The sequence below is a fragment of the Hesperophylax consimilis genome, chromosome 5 (assembly GCF_061612785.1).
Source record: "Hesperophylax consimilis isolate HC1 chromosome 5, BYU_Hcon_1.0, whole genome shotgun sequence".
In the NCBI taxonomy this organism is placed as follows: Eukaryota; Metazoa; Arthropoda; class Insecta; order Trichoptera; family Limnephilidae; genus Hesperophylax; species Hesperophylax consimilis.
Window position 1 is genome coordinate 25,729,291 of NC_142840.1, and position 14,178 is coordinate 25,743,468.

General features: G+C 34.9%; 1 protein-coding gene across 7 annotated transcripts in view; it reads left to right on the forward strand.

Annotated features, from left to right (window-relative positions):
* Nucleotides 1–14,178, forward strand: part of Prosap (SH3 and multiple ankyrin repeat domains prosap) — a 254,059-nt gene that overhangs the window by 158,697 nt on the left and 81,184 nt on the right. For 4 of the 7 annotated variants that reach the window (XM_089631747.1, XM_089631750.1, XM_089631751.1 and 1 more), the window contains 2 exons: nt 7,360–7,541; nt 10,848–10,865. In XM_089631747.1, the coding sequence (XP_089487873.1) occupies nt 7,392–7,541; nt 10,848–10,865 (168 nt within the window). In that variant the 5' untranslated portion in view covers nt 7,360–7,391. The remainder of the gene's footprint in view (nt 1–7,359; nt 7,542–10,847; nt 10,866–14,178) is intronic. The other 3 variants (XM_089631749.1, XM_089631753.1, XM_089631752.1) reach the window with 1 other exon arrangement.

Sequence of the window (14,178 nt, forward strand, 5' to 3'; positions counted from 1 at the left end):
TTTTAAATATAGTTACACAGAAATTTCTGTTGGCTTTGGAGCTTCGGCTTTAGAATTTCTGCCTAAATGGAATTTTTTTAATAAATTTTATACAAGGTGTATTTATAAAAATAAGATATATTTTTCCATGACACTGTCTTTAGTTTATTTAGTTCGAGTTGAATTTCGCGATCATACATAAGATAGCAGCCAATAAAAATGTGCGATGAGAAAATTAATATAATGTTGGTAGTTCTTATTCGAAGTATGATACAGTTAAATATGACCGTATCTTTTTCTGATTTTTCTGTTTCAAATTTTCATTTAAGAATCGCTAATATTGTTTTGCGCCACCCTGTATTACAATTTGAGGTTTTACTCAAAGTAATTCCAAAAATAAAATGAAAACTTTGTTTATATGATCTTGTTTGTTCGTATTCGCTTCCTTTATAACGTTTTTGATAAATAATATATCTCCATAAGCACCTACCCACGTCAGCACAAAAATATAAGATTATCGAGCCAAGCCAATGATAAAGTTGAAATCGTATACCAAGGTACTTAACGGACTAATCAAAAATACTGCCAATAAAATATTGGCAGTATTATTGATTAGTCCGTTTTTTGCCAGTATTTCCACTCCCCAACTAACGACATGTTTTCTTCCCAACTGAATAAATAGTATAGAGTATAGTAATAGAGTGACTCTTCACCCTTAACGATCTCGGAAATGACAAACAACATTTTATTTTAGCTGTAGTCTAAGAAAATCTTCGCAATGTCAACAAAGGCTGTCAATATTTGCCACTTCACTCAAAAGTTAGCATCCTCTTGTTCTAATCAAAATTAACGAGTAAACAAACTTATCCCTTTTACGCCAAGGGATTTATTTTAACACGACAGAAGCTGCTTGATAGTTTTGTTAAACGGGTGTAATTTTTTTTCTTTTTGTACGTGACAACGCCTTCGCCACTTGACTTTATTAACTCTTTCCCCTTTCCTTAGTGCGTCCTTACAGCCCCTCCAACCCATTCTCTCCGCTAACGAGATCCTGAGGCTGTTTAGTCATCCAAAAATAAAATCTTATTTTCGCCCCTAAGAAGAGTCTCTCGCACTTTAACGCGAATTGTTTTTATTATATTGGCTTTTTAATTTGTTTTAAATGGATACCGCACAAGACTCCCAATTGCTCCCAACCGTCTGGAGCCAGTGAGACTATGGCATCCCCAATTGGGATATGGTGTGAGACTGAAGGTTGTGGGGAGGGGAAGGAGATGGGGAAGAGGAAGTAGATGGGGAAGAGGAAGGAGATGGGGAAGAGGAAGGTGGGGGAGTACCGTTTCAAGTAACGTTTCAATTCTGAATGGTGGTCTTAATAGGATAGAAGGCGATACTAAGAGTATCTTCCACTCTGAAAGTGCCACAAGTATACTATGTATTATTTTGAATGAGTACAATGTGAAATAACACAAATCAATCAAATAAATTTTACTTTCGCACGCCGGGATTTGAACCCGCGACCTTCGGCTTGCTAGCCGTAATTTTGAAAAAAATTATGTTATCAAATATACGAAAATGTTCATCTAAAATTATACTTTAGATTATTATTGTAATCAAATTTGGGTGATTGAACATTCTGAATTATAAATATATGATTTCGCCCAAAGTTGCTTTTTGAGAAGTTACCCGTAATTCTCCCCATTCGATCGCCTGTTTTCAATACGGAATCAATCGTGCCTCTCAGTTACGGTTCCCAAACGGGAATTTCTTCAATTAGTTAGGGGCGCGACTTAAAATTTGATTTTTGTTTGCAATCATAATAAAACGACCCTTGGCGAAAGTTTTCAACTTTTTGCGCAGTTCCTCTGATTTACTTATTCAATTATTTGGACGACGAGGGATTTGGAAGGGAGGTTTCTGCCGGCAATGGCGCCGGGGATTACACCCTTCACGGGCGTGAGGGTTTCCTTCTGGGATAAGAAACCGAGCCTAACTTTAGGGAAACTTCAGCCCTTAGCCAAGTTGCTGCCCAAGTACCCACCCTTCGGCATTACCCTGTCCAAAGGAACCTGAAGGAGGGGTAAAGGAAATGGAGTACACATTAAATTCCGAGCTTATGGAACACACTCTAAATTCCAAGGTTATTAAGATTTAGTGGCATGTTGTCTTAAGATTATCATGATTTGTTGCCTACCGAAGTTTATGCGTAGTAAATTATTAAATGCGTTAAAAAACATAAGTTTTATTACATAAACTTCGCGTCAAAGGAAAATTTACCTGAGGTTCTTAACTTTTATAAAATTCGCAAACATCACGTTTTTCTCTTAGGTACTTCGTATCGTTTTATCAATTTGGGAGTTTTTCATATATTTTTACATTATCAGTGTAAGCGTGCAATATCTCTATCACAATAATCATAAAAACTGAGGACTTACCACAAATACTTTGCATTCTATCTTAATCAGAGTTTTGCGCGAAAATTAATTAACAAAATCCGTTTATTGCTCTTCTGTTCCTCAAGAACAAAGTAAATAGCTATGCAATTATGATGTAATACATGGTTTATATTGTTTTCATGACGTCTGATTTATTATCCCTAGTAAATAGGTTTATGTGTCGTGTAATTACTGATAAATTCATGTATGATTTAGTCATTTGAAAATATCTAATATTTGGATGATTTGTATAGCGCCGTATTCATGAAAAATCACCTCAGGGGCGCTGTATAATATATAATGTATTTCTACAATGGTCTATCTTATCATCACTAAATTTGTAATTATTGTGCATAAGAGTCGTCAAAATAGTATATTCAATAATGCATTATTTATTTTCTTTAATTTAACCCGAAGTTCCGACTTTGTTCATTAAATATTATTATAAAAACATATTCTATTCCTTGTTTATTATTTTAAACTATTTTTCTAATAAACAAATATCATAATTCTTTAAAAATGTTGCCAACTACTTACAAATATAACCTAACCTAACCTAAGGAGTAGAATATTATTTTGTTTTGTTTTTAGACTGCTCGTCTTCGCAATCTAAAATAATGAATAGAAGAGTAATGAGTTGTATTTGATACTGTTGAAAAAAGTGTTTTAATCAATACTAGGTTGTAAATGGGTATTTTACTTACCTTAACATCTAAATAATTTAATATCGTAGGTACCTACTCAATAATTTCAAATAAAATCTAATAATTTATTTATTATTTTAGCAATACAATATCAAATTAATGAAAAAAAAAACAGATATGATTGTGAAAGGCATGAATATATATGTTTGAATAGCAATGACAAAAAAATACACTTAGAAGATATGTCATATATACATGTCAAGTGAAAGCCTGAACAAAGTTTCGATAAAGTCCAAGAATTGAGTCTTAAAATATAAAAAAAAGATTATTATTTGCATAACGGCAATGTTGAAATACGATGTTCAAAACATCCTGATGTTGAGGCACAGCTTCCTGAAATACCCTGAAAGTTTGCCTGAAATAATGTTATTATTCCATTCACATTCGTTCCTCAGTTTGTAAGTTGGTTCTGGGTTGGCTATTTGGGACGTGCCTCGGAGAAGCGAAGGAAAAAGCTGATTTGACAGTTCTCTTTTTACGCTTTCCGTGAGAGGAATTCTCCCCTCACTTCAGTTTTAAACTCGATTTTGCTATTATACGAGAAGGTATCTAGCAACTATACACTTTTTGTAAAGGCAATACCCTCCAGATACGAAGCGATTGTGTCTTCAATTTTTATCATGTTTCATTAGTTACGTAGGAAACAAAACAAACTCTATTCAGTTTAGGTACCTACCTAATTTTAAGCTATTAGGGTGCTATTTATTTGGTGTAACATAAATAAATAGTTATTTTTGGTTAGGAATTATCATTACTATATTTCATTACATGCACAATTGCACGAAGCACACTCGTATTGGTGGATATTATAAATATATTTTTTTTTATTTTTGATGAAATTTTAAATAGTCAATTTGAAGTTTGTGGAGTTGAAAATTGGTTTATGAATAATAACAATTTATTTTGGATCGTAAACATTTTTTTGGTTTGCAATTTTTAACATATCATTTCTAAACTTACATATTTTGTATTATTAAGTAGATAATTGGGTGGGATTTTTTTGTTCAAGGTGGGCACAGATTGGGACACCTTAGACAAAAACAGGAAAAATAATATTTTTTGTCAGTGTATTATGTAACTAAGTTTCATTTTTCAATTAATAAAAATGATAAGTTTTTTTCATTTTCTACATATCTGAGAGACGAGAGGGAAAATAACCCAAAAACTTTGAAAGATATTAAATTGGACCCATTAAAAATAAACATCTTTTTGAATATCTTACGAAAATGTAAATTACGTATTTCTTTCAATAAATTTCCTTTGAATAACAGTTATTTCACTAAAAAGGGGAAATAAAATCAGAGATGTCGTGTTTTTACATTATTCAAAATGTAAATTTATTCGTAGGACTGATAAGAATGAGAAAAAATTTAATAAACCAAGACGAAATTCTCTTAACGAAGGCGGTTTTACAAGTTCCTCCCTAAAGAGCACCACAACAAACATTTACCCCTCAAGTCATTTCCATACAATGAAAGGCTCCCACTTCTTGATGTATGTAAATGTGCAGAATTTTGTTTTTCTTGTTCAAAGTTGTCAAATCATATTAGCAATCATTTTTTTCATTGAATCCTCATTAGGTATGTCTATAGGTAAAACCAAATCGTCGGATAAAACTTTTGTAACTTCGAAATACCGCGCAGAATAAAAACAGATCGTTGAAAATTTGTAAAAGTAAATGTTTCCTCGAAATAATTTTTCACGAAAATGTGAATGTTCAACTGTATAATTTTTATAATTTTAGAAATCGGACGTAATTTTTTAGTATGGTTTTTCTTCGAATAACATACATTGTGTAGAGGTCGAAATAGTAAGAATTTTGTTTCTTTTTTACTAAGCGTACTTGATTAATAGTGTCACAGCTTTCGTAAAATACGAGATAGCTTTAAAAGCTTCAAGATTAAAGGGATTTGGTGACAACACACCTTTTAAAAGTAATATAAAGTCAAGTCTTGCTAATAGTATAGATGATCTACAGTCTCTCGTGTCTAGGATGAACGAAGTATGCATGAAGAATGAGTTAATGATGAATGTAAGTAAGTCTAAAGTAATGGTGTTTGAAAGAGAGAGTACCAAAACAGTGTGCAATATAATTGTGAATGGGGAATACTTGGAGCAGGTGGATGAGTTTGTGTATTTAGGAAGTATGTTTACGAGAGATGGGAAGGCTGACAGAGATATCGAAAGAAGGGTAAATGCAGGTATTTCCGTTAATGGAGGACTAAACGCCGTAGGCGCTAACAAAAAATTGTCCAAAGAAGCGAAGTTAGCAGTCCACAACGGAGTGCTGGTACCTACCTTGATGTATGGAAGTGAGGCATGGAACTGGCAAAGAAAGGATGAAAGTAGATTAAATGCTGTTGAAATGAGATCCCTGAGGCGTATGTGTGGTAAAACCATGTTTGATCGTGTGAGGAATGTGGAGATCCGCAAAGAGTGCAAGGCTGATGTAAGCGTAATGAGTAAGATTAAGAAAGGGACGCTTAGATGGTTTGGGCATGTAGAGCGAATGAGCGAAGATAGGAGTGTAAGGAGGATATATGATGCAAATGTGAATGGTAGCAGAAGTCGGGGACGCCCGAGGAAGACATGGCACGATCAAGTGAATCAGATACTCGAGTCGGGCCATGTCAAGAGTCAGAATAATGGAAGAGTATGTATGAGACGATGTATGAATGTGAATGAGGCAAGGAGTGTGTGCCAAGACCGAGTTGTTTGGCGGTCCGTCCTCTCTGCCTACCCCTGCGGGGAAACGGCGTGATGGTTAGTTAGTTAGTTAGTTAGTTATAAAGTCATGAAAAGTGATGAAACAAAAACCAGGTTACGTAGGTTAAGTTTGTTGTTTATATATTAAGTTTTTTTTTTTTAATAATATAAGATATACTTGCGGCACGTTCCAGAGTAGAAAATACGTTGTAAGTCCATCATTCAGAATTGAAAAGTTGCTTGAAATGGCTTTAGCCGTGTTTGGTAACCAGATCTGAATTAGCCAAGTACTTCCCAACCTTTCTCTTACCTCTCTCTTTCCTCTACCTACTACCTTCAGCCTCACAATATACCCCAATTGGGGATGCCGTAGTCTCACTGGATCCAGGCGGTTGGGAGCGAGATTCTTGGTGCGACATTCGCATAAAAAATAGTCAAAGAGCTTACCACTCAATTACATTAGATTGCAACTACTTTTCTCTTCGCCCATCAAATGATTACGAAGCTAATTCAAACCACTCAATAATAATTTTACATCCGGATGAAGGGCCATCGAGTGCATTTATCTTTATTAATATAATCCAACGCGCTATCGCCTTTATCTATTAAGATTAATCTAACGTAATACTAGTATGTTTGTATTACGACAAACATGGATAGGTACAACAAAAGTATTTGTCTTATCTCCTTACGTGGGCAGTATAATTTTATGATGACATTTACTTCGGATGAAATCTTTCTTCAGAAAAATATGCATCCCTCTCACTTAATTAAAGCTCAAATCAAAACAAGAAACATTGAACAATATATTGAAAAATATTGACCAAAAAATAAAAAAAATTACAGTAATTTGTCAATTTTAAAGCTTTAAGACTCTTGATTGATACACGGAGAAAACTTACTGCTAAAATATTGTAAATTTATTAAAAAATCTAGTCAAATTATTCGTTTTCCTGTTAAAAATCGGACAACGATTCGACAAATTTCATAACAATATGTTATGACGAAGTTGAAACACGTGTTCTTCAAAATAATAATAACTGCGCATCTCATCATATTTATTCGGACAATGGCACCTGCGGGAACACGTGTTCAGATATATTCTGAATGACCAATATTTTGTTGGGAAATGATGTATCTTGATAGAAAGTTCTCATATTTTTCTCCGTGTATGAAGTTGGGAGCTAAAAAAGACCTAGAAATTTAAAAAGAGCTGTTCTAATTTCATGATGCCGACCACCGCCGTTCAAGTGTTTTTGCTCTTTCCTTATTGTCTTTAAACCATTTGTTTCTAGTTGCTGCTCGGTTTCGCCCGAGATTCAACAATCTTTTTTGAATAGATAATTGAAAAACAATATGGATCAAACAGTAGGTATCTTATTATTTTCAGTAGTAATGACTGAAAATTTGCTGAAAATGGTTAATCCAGATAGAAAAGCCGTGCACATTTCGTGACGAAACTGAAACTTCTCACAGTTTTAGAGTATTTGATGGCTAAGAATAAAGCATGAATTAAAGTTGTTGTGTTGTTTCAGATGTGAGGTGCCGGTGATCGCTGGAGGGCGCGATGGAGAGCGGGGCGGGCGCGCCCACGCCGGAAGGGTGGCTCGCGCTCCGCGTGCACGTGCCCGAGCTCAACCTGCACAAGGACCTGCACTTCCCGCGCGACCAGCTCGTCTGGGACGTCAAACAGCAGTGTCTGGCTGCCTTGCCCAAGGTAACAGAAAAACAAACTCATATTTCCAACAAACTTTTCTTACAGAGAAACCATCTTACAAAGAAACTCACCTTTCAAACAATTTATAGTGGTGAAAGGTTCTTTAATAGTGACCAGCTGCTAAATCTGTACAAATTTCAAGCACGGCCAATTATTGAATTTAAGGGCTGGCTACCTCTGCGAAAGAGTCCCAAAACACCAGATAAACCTACGTAAATCTGTGCAAAGGAGGGCGGTCGATCTGGTTGACAATTTATTAACAGACCAATTGCCATCTCAAATGCACAAGGTAGACATGCTGAGTCTGTTCTACATATATTTCAATGGACCCCGCTCGAATGAGCTAGCAGCATTGATTCATGTTCACCGGTGCACGGACGCGAAACTCGACGGAAACGAACAGAATACCCGTTTATTGTTGATGATGGCTTCATAAGAAAGGATCGTTTCTTCGACTATTTTTTTATGTAAGTCGGTTTGCACATAGAACTACCTTAACCCACCTCACAAGGCTGCCAAACTTGGTAGCGATATAGCTCCCCTGTCTTTATACCATGCAGACGAGGGCACTATGATGAAGGGTTACATAAAAAACAATTTTACAAACCAGCTTACAAAATAACACCAAACTTACTAAACAAAAAACTGAAGCACAATCTCCAAGTTTGAAGGCCTTGGATTCTTCATATTTCTTGTCGTTGTTTTCATGCAATGAATATGATTTATGATAAACCATTCCAGGCGCATTTATTTATTGACAAAATACGATTAAAGCTTATAACAAAGTTCATTTTTTGATGTAAATAAATAAATCATAATTAACAATTTACCTATTATTTCCATTTGAGGAAGAAACTGGTGAGATTTACATCCAATTGCTTGCTACATTGGATTTCAACTTATAATTGGGGGGGCACAATTAATTATTGTAAAATAAACTAATTACATGAATGTTCATTTTGAGATAATGAGACCTAAAGATTTTTCTTTTATTTTCTACAAAATTCTCAGAGCGCTACAACATATAATGTCGTCTACGTGTAAACAGATATGACAATAGAGGTTTGAAACATAATTTCACCAAAATAATTTTTTTTTTTTGGACGTAGACCACTTTCATTTCAACCCTTCTAATAATACTGTAAGTTTCGGTCCACAAACTGAACTTCGCAACAGGACTTTCTGTAACTCGTGAGAGTTCTCTTTTTCAATACTTTCTTCTATTTTATAGAAGTTCTATTCAATTTTCTGTCTATTCCCCTGATGGGGGTTAGGGGGTGGGGTGCAGGCACCCACGCCACGTCACGCGCCAGATGAATGGCCCGTGCTCCACGTTCCGCATGCACGTGCCCAATTCCTACGCAACCTCGCCAGGATAATTCCGTTTGCTGATTTTCACAACCCTTTGTCTGACATTTATCTGCTCTTCGATCTATCACTGAGCATAGATGGCCCGTCTTCCTTGTTTCTATTATCTACGCCTACAACTTACATTGTCACATTACCCTGCTTAAATTTATCCTGAATCATTCTTATAACTAACAACAATTAAGCATTTATTTTATCCATGGTTCCCGTGAACTATTTGTACAATCTATGCACATTTGGAGGTGATTTTGTGGTATAGCATTTTTTTATTTGAGCTTTCGTTTTTTAGCTCGCTGAGCTTCTGTGAGCTTTAGTTATAAATTCTAGTATCCAAATAAAAAAGTATTTTGGGATTTCGATTCACCGTTTTCCCGGTTTTACTGCTAGTTTCCAGAAACTGCTTATATCGCGAAGTGTTATAAACCACATCTCACAAAAAAGTGCTTTAAAACAATATATTTGGCAATATTTGTTCTCTGAAATATCTCACAGAATCTGGTGCCGGCGATAAAGGGAAAGATTTTATCAACAGAAATGTCTAAATAAACCTTTATAATACGAGAGGAGTTTACAAATACCTACAAAATGGTCACCTTCATTCCACTATTCGTATGCAAATTAAACTACCCGCCCACAAAATGATTATATTTGCTAATTATAATTAATATAGCTACACAAACACAACCTTCAATCGACTATAACCCAGCCATAAAATAACATTCACGCCATTAAAATCGTATAATACAATGAATAATATAAAGCGTACAAATTGATTATCAGGTTATGTCGTTTAAATATTCGATTAACCTGGGCTGTATCTTCTGATCCCTATCTCAGTGAAATCTATTGACATTCTACCGATACATAACAAATAAACACAATTTCCTTTCACGTTTTAGTTCCCTGTATAAAACAGGTTTCAGACCTAGAATTTTACAGCAAAATATTTTGCTAGATCAGAACAAAATGTGGCTTACTCACTTGGTTGTGAGATGTGAAATTCAAAGCAGCAGATACCGCGTTGGGTTTATTTATTTTTCTTTCTTTGTCATTTTCCGCTTTTCTTTTGTCGGCTGGAAATTAAAACAGCACTTTGTTTTAAAACTTCCAAAGCTTTGTAGTTTATTCTCACCTGCCTAGTTATTCTCACTATCTGGCGTTATTTTGAGCGCTTAAAATGTTGTTGTTAAATTTATTCTACCTCCTACTCTCCTACTTGTAGGTACTCAAAAGTATTTAAGAAAGCAGTAATATATTGCCAGCACGTAGTGGAAAACTTGAGTGGAAAGTTTTTAACTTATAGCCCACTTGGTGAGCACGTAAATGCTACTAACTTAGGAACTCCAACAAAAAAGGTTTTCTAATTTCCGTTTCTTCAGACTCGGATTAAAAAAAAGGTTTCCCTTCACAATATAATATTCTATCTACAATGTAATTTGAGATCCCGGCCTTCAATCTATAGACATAATCACACAGACCTTTCTTCATTGGTATCTAAATTGAATATCTTAGAACTGTCACTATTCATATATCTAAAATCTAAAAAAGCTTTTCTCTTATATTATTATTGGATTAGGAGGTGCATACTACAAGTACTTCCAACACAAAGCTTTGTTATATAGCTAAATCCTTGTTTTACCCAAAAAGTATATTAAACCAATAAAATTGATAGTTTAATTTTAAAACAATTAAATCAATTAAAAATTTATAATTTTTGGCTAAAACACGGTGGATGAAACGGCCAGGCCAAAATTGCTGTATTTTTCCCAGTCTTATTAAAAGCAGCCTATGATTTATTTTTATTTTATGTCGCTGCTTATTGCCGCTTTACGGGACATGGTGTTTGGTAACCATGGCGACACCATGACCTCCGCTGCCCCCTGCCACCTGTGACCACCCCCCACAATACTAAATGCCACCCACCAAACAACCCACCAGGTGGCCACGTGGTACAGGGTAGGTCCGATGGGATTATAAGAATGGCACGCCAGCACGCTACCACCTTGATCCACCGACTGCATCTTGTTTACCTTGCGACCTTCTTGTTTGCATTTATAGACCCCTAAAGAATAACATCCCCCACCTATCTAATCTAGTTTCGTGTTTCAACCCCTATAAATATTAAATAAAGCGTAATCGCTATGAACGTTGTCATATTATAAAATCATACCTTGAATGAATCGCATGAAACAATTCCCATTTAATTATTGTTAAACTGAATCGTGATTCCAATATCCAAATATTCCCTTTATAATAAGGATATGCACTATGCAGTAGGTCCAGACACTCCAGAAATCCTCTTTAGGTGTTTTTATAATGATAGTGTACTTGTATTGAACGTATTATCCGAAATTTTGAAAACTTTAGTGACGGTTAGATTTTTAAACGCTTTGTCAATTCCGGATAATACATAAAAATACCATTTATATTTTATCAAAACTCAGATACTTTATCGTTTTCAATTTGATTATATATGAATATTGTGAGATAAAGCTGACCAAACTTGAATTTAAAAAAATCTTAGTTATTCAATGTTCTAGATCTCGCAATCTAATAATGCACACCCGATAAAACATTGCGGTGAAGCGACTAGAACACATTTATGCCTATTACTCCACTTAAACAATAATAACATTCGGTACACAGTATTGTTAATCTATTTACTTCTACGCATACCGCCCTGATTAATATTAAGTCATATACCTGGTGGCAGTAATTGCTTTCATTATTCAGAATGCATTATCATTTGAAATGTTTTTTTATCGCATGTAATATGTAAGAGTTTATATTACGTGAAAATGACGTACCTTCTCACCTCAATACCTGGCTCAATGAGCCATTGTTGGTTATTAAACTTGTCAATAGTTACGCAACGTAACATCATAATAAAACATTATTATTTAATAATAGGTGTCAGATTTAGATCCCGTTCATACGAGACTTGTACCGCCCGTGGTCAAATGTTTCGAGGTTTACTTTATTTGAAAATTATGCATCATACTTCCTGTTTTCGATCCATGATTTGCTGCCAATCAAATAGCGCTATTGAAAATCTACTTCCACACACTGCCGAGTTGAGTTAAATAATGATAGTGTAGGTTATTTCCAGAACGCATTATAATACTGCGTGCTAAAACGGGACATTAAATTACTCGTTTACGTTTGCAAAATGCGACTGTTTTACATTCTACAGTTTGCAATTCTACTGGGATAATGGCAGATCAGAAATGGTACGTTGATATAGGAGAATTTATACGTTTATACTTACCCCACATTTAACCAGGCTTTACTTAGAAATGGAATAACTACTTAAGTAAATAATTATTCCTGTTTTGTAACACGCATGAATCAGCGAGGGATTGGTATTACACTTGAAAACTTTACTGTTCTGATTAGATGATTTCCATGTTTATAAGTGGTACATTAAATTCATAACTTATTGTATAGCATTTGAAATTGTGTACACTGTTTTCTGATTTACGACTAGCATTATGCCAGCAACAATATTACAATAATTATCTTGTGCTACAATCTTCTATCCTTCTAGATGTATAGTATGTATGTATGTTAATAATTATTAAATAGCTACATAACTTATTAAAATGTGTTTATTATAGTATCTTAACCTTTTTCTGTTTTACGGCTACAATAATATTCGTATAATCGATAATACAATGGACACATTGGAGTATCCACAATATCCACCCCTTGCAAATGAGTAAGATGTTAAATAGTATAATAAATGCGAGTTATCGTACAAAATTTTATATTTAAATAGATTTAAAAGTTATTCACTTTGGTTTCTAATCCACGGCTATCATGACTTCTTATGCAATCTGACTTCTGACTTCAATAAAACTTTACGCGTAGGTGTTATATCCATCCCTCCGCAATATGACATATTATACACTGTGTCTGTGACGATGACTGATGACTTTTTGTTAAAATCATTCAATAACAATTGAGATTGCTAGGTTTTACACTGTTTTCTGATTCACAGCTACAATAATATGACATCTCTATCGATTCTACAATTTTACCGCCATGGCCACATAAGGCATTTCTACAACCACCCCTCTGCAGTGATAATAAAAGTTCCGCGTACCTGTTAGTATTTATAGTTTGTATAATGTATTGATTTCTGTTGCTAGCGTTTGTTCGGTACTTCCAAAGTATCAAATGCGTCATGCATTTTATATGCACTAAAGCTAAACACGCAAGCTTACACCAACTTATATTTTATTCCATTCCACAGCTTATTTTAATATTTGTCGCATTTATATCGATTTTTGATGTACCCAGACATCATTTACACCGTCAACATTGACAAAATTAGCTCTTTGAAACTTACGTCCAGTGGCTTTTTCAAATACATTCACGTAAGAATTGTGCCGTAAGATAAGCATAGTAGAGTTCAATCGAGAAAGCATTATCATTTTTTTCATGGGGCGGAAAATTTTCACACATTGCTTAAGATTCAAGTGCATTGTTAAGGTTAAATAATCTAATTTTATTTCGACAAAAAAATTCAATATGTTTACTTTTGGATACACAATACCTAAATACTTCTACGGAACAGTGTACAAATCAATAGGTCAGCCAATATTTAATTTTACAGTTGTTATGGAAGAAAAAATCTCACTTTTAAAAACTCCGTGTAAGTTTAATACAAATAATTAGATAATTTGTTTATAGTCGTTTTTGCGAAAAATCTCCTCAAAGGCGCTTACAAATCACCTATTTAAGACTTGCTGGAAAACATACTACACATCGAAATTGCCCACCGTAAGCTTTCTCAATAAAATTATTACAGCCGCCACAAATCAAATCGCATTCCTCCAGCCCGCGTTCGGCCATCAATCTTTATTGCTTTTCTTTGAGCAACGTCTATGTGCTCTGAGCAAAACAATGTCCCTATCTCTTCAATTATTCACACCTCCATGAGAGTCCTCCTAGCCCTTACAAAGGCGCCCATATAAAACCGAGGCACCGAGATAAATAATTCATTTCAACGGCACAAAGTCTACGAGTCTTCATGCAATTGCTGAGAAGCTTGTTACCGTCGGGTCAGCTATTCTGAAAGCTTGGTTCGGTCCGCTCCAGGCTTTATTGCCGTTTGTATGCTGGGAGGGTAGTGACGCCTAACTTCCTGTTCGGAGCAGTTGGCTATTGAAGCACACCTCTGGGACTTAATATGCTTGTTAATTTTGTCACTTTACCGAAGGGACTGCGGCTGCTGCGAAACTTCCATGGCCACCGGTAAACAATA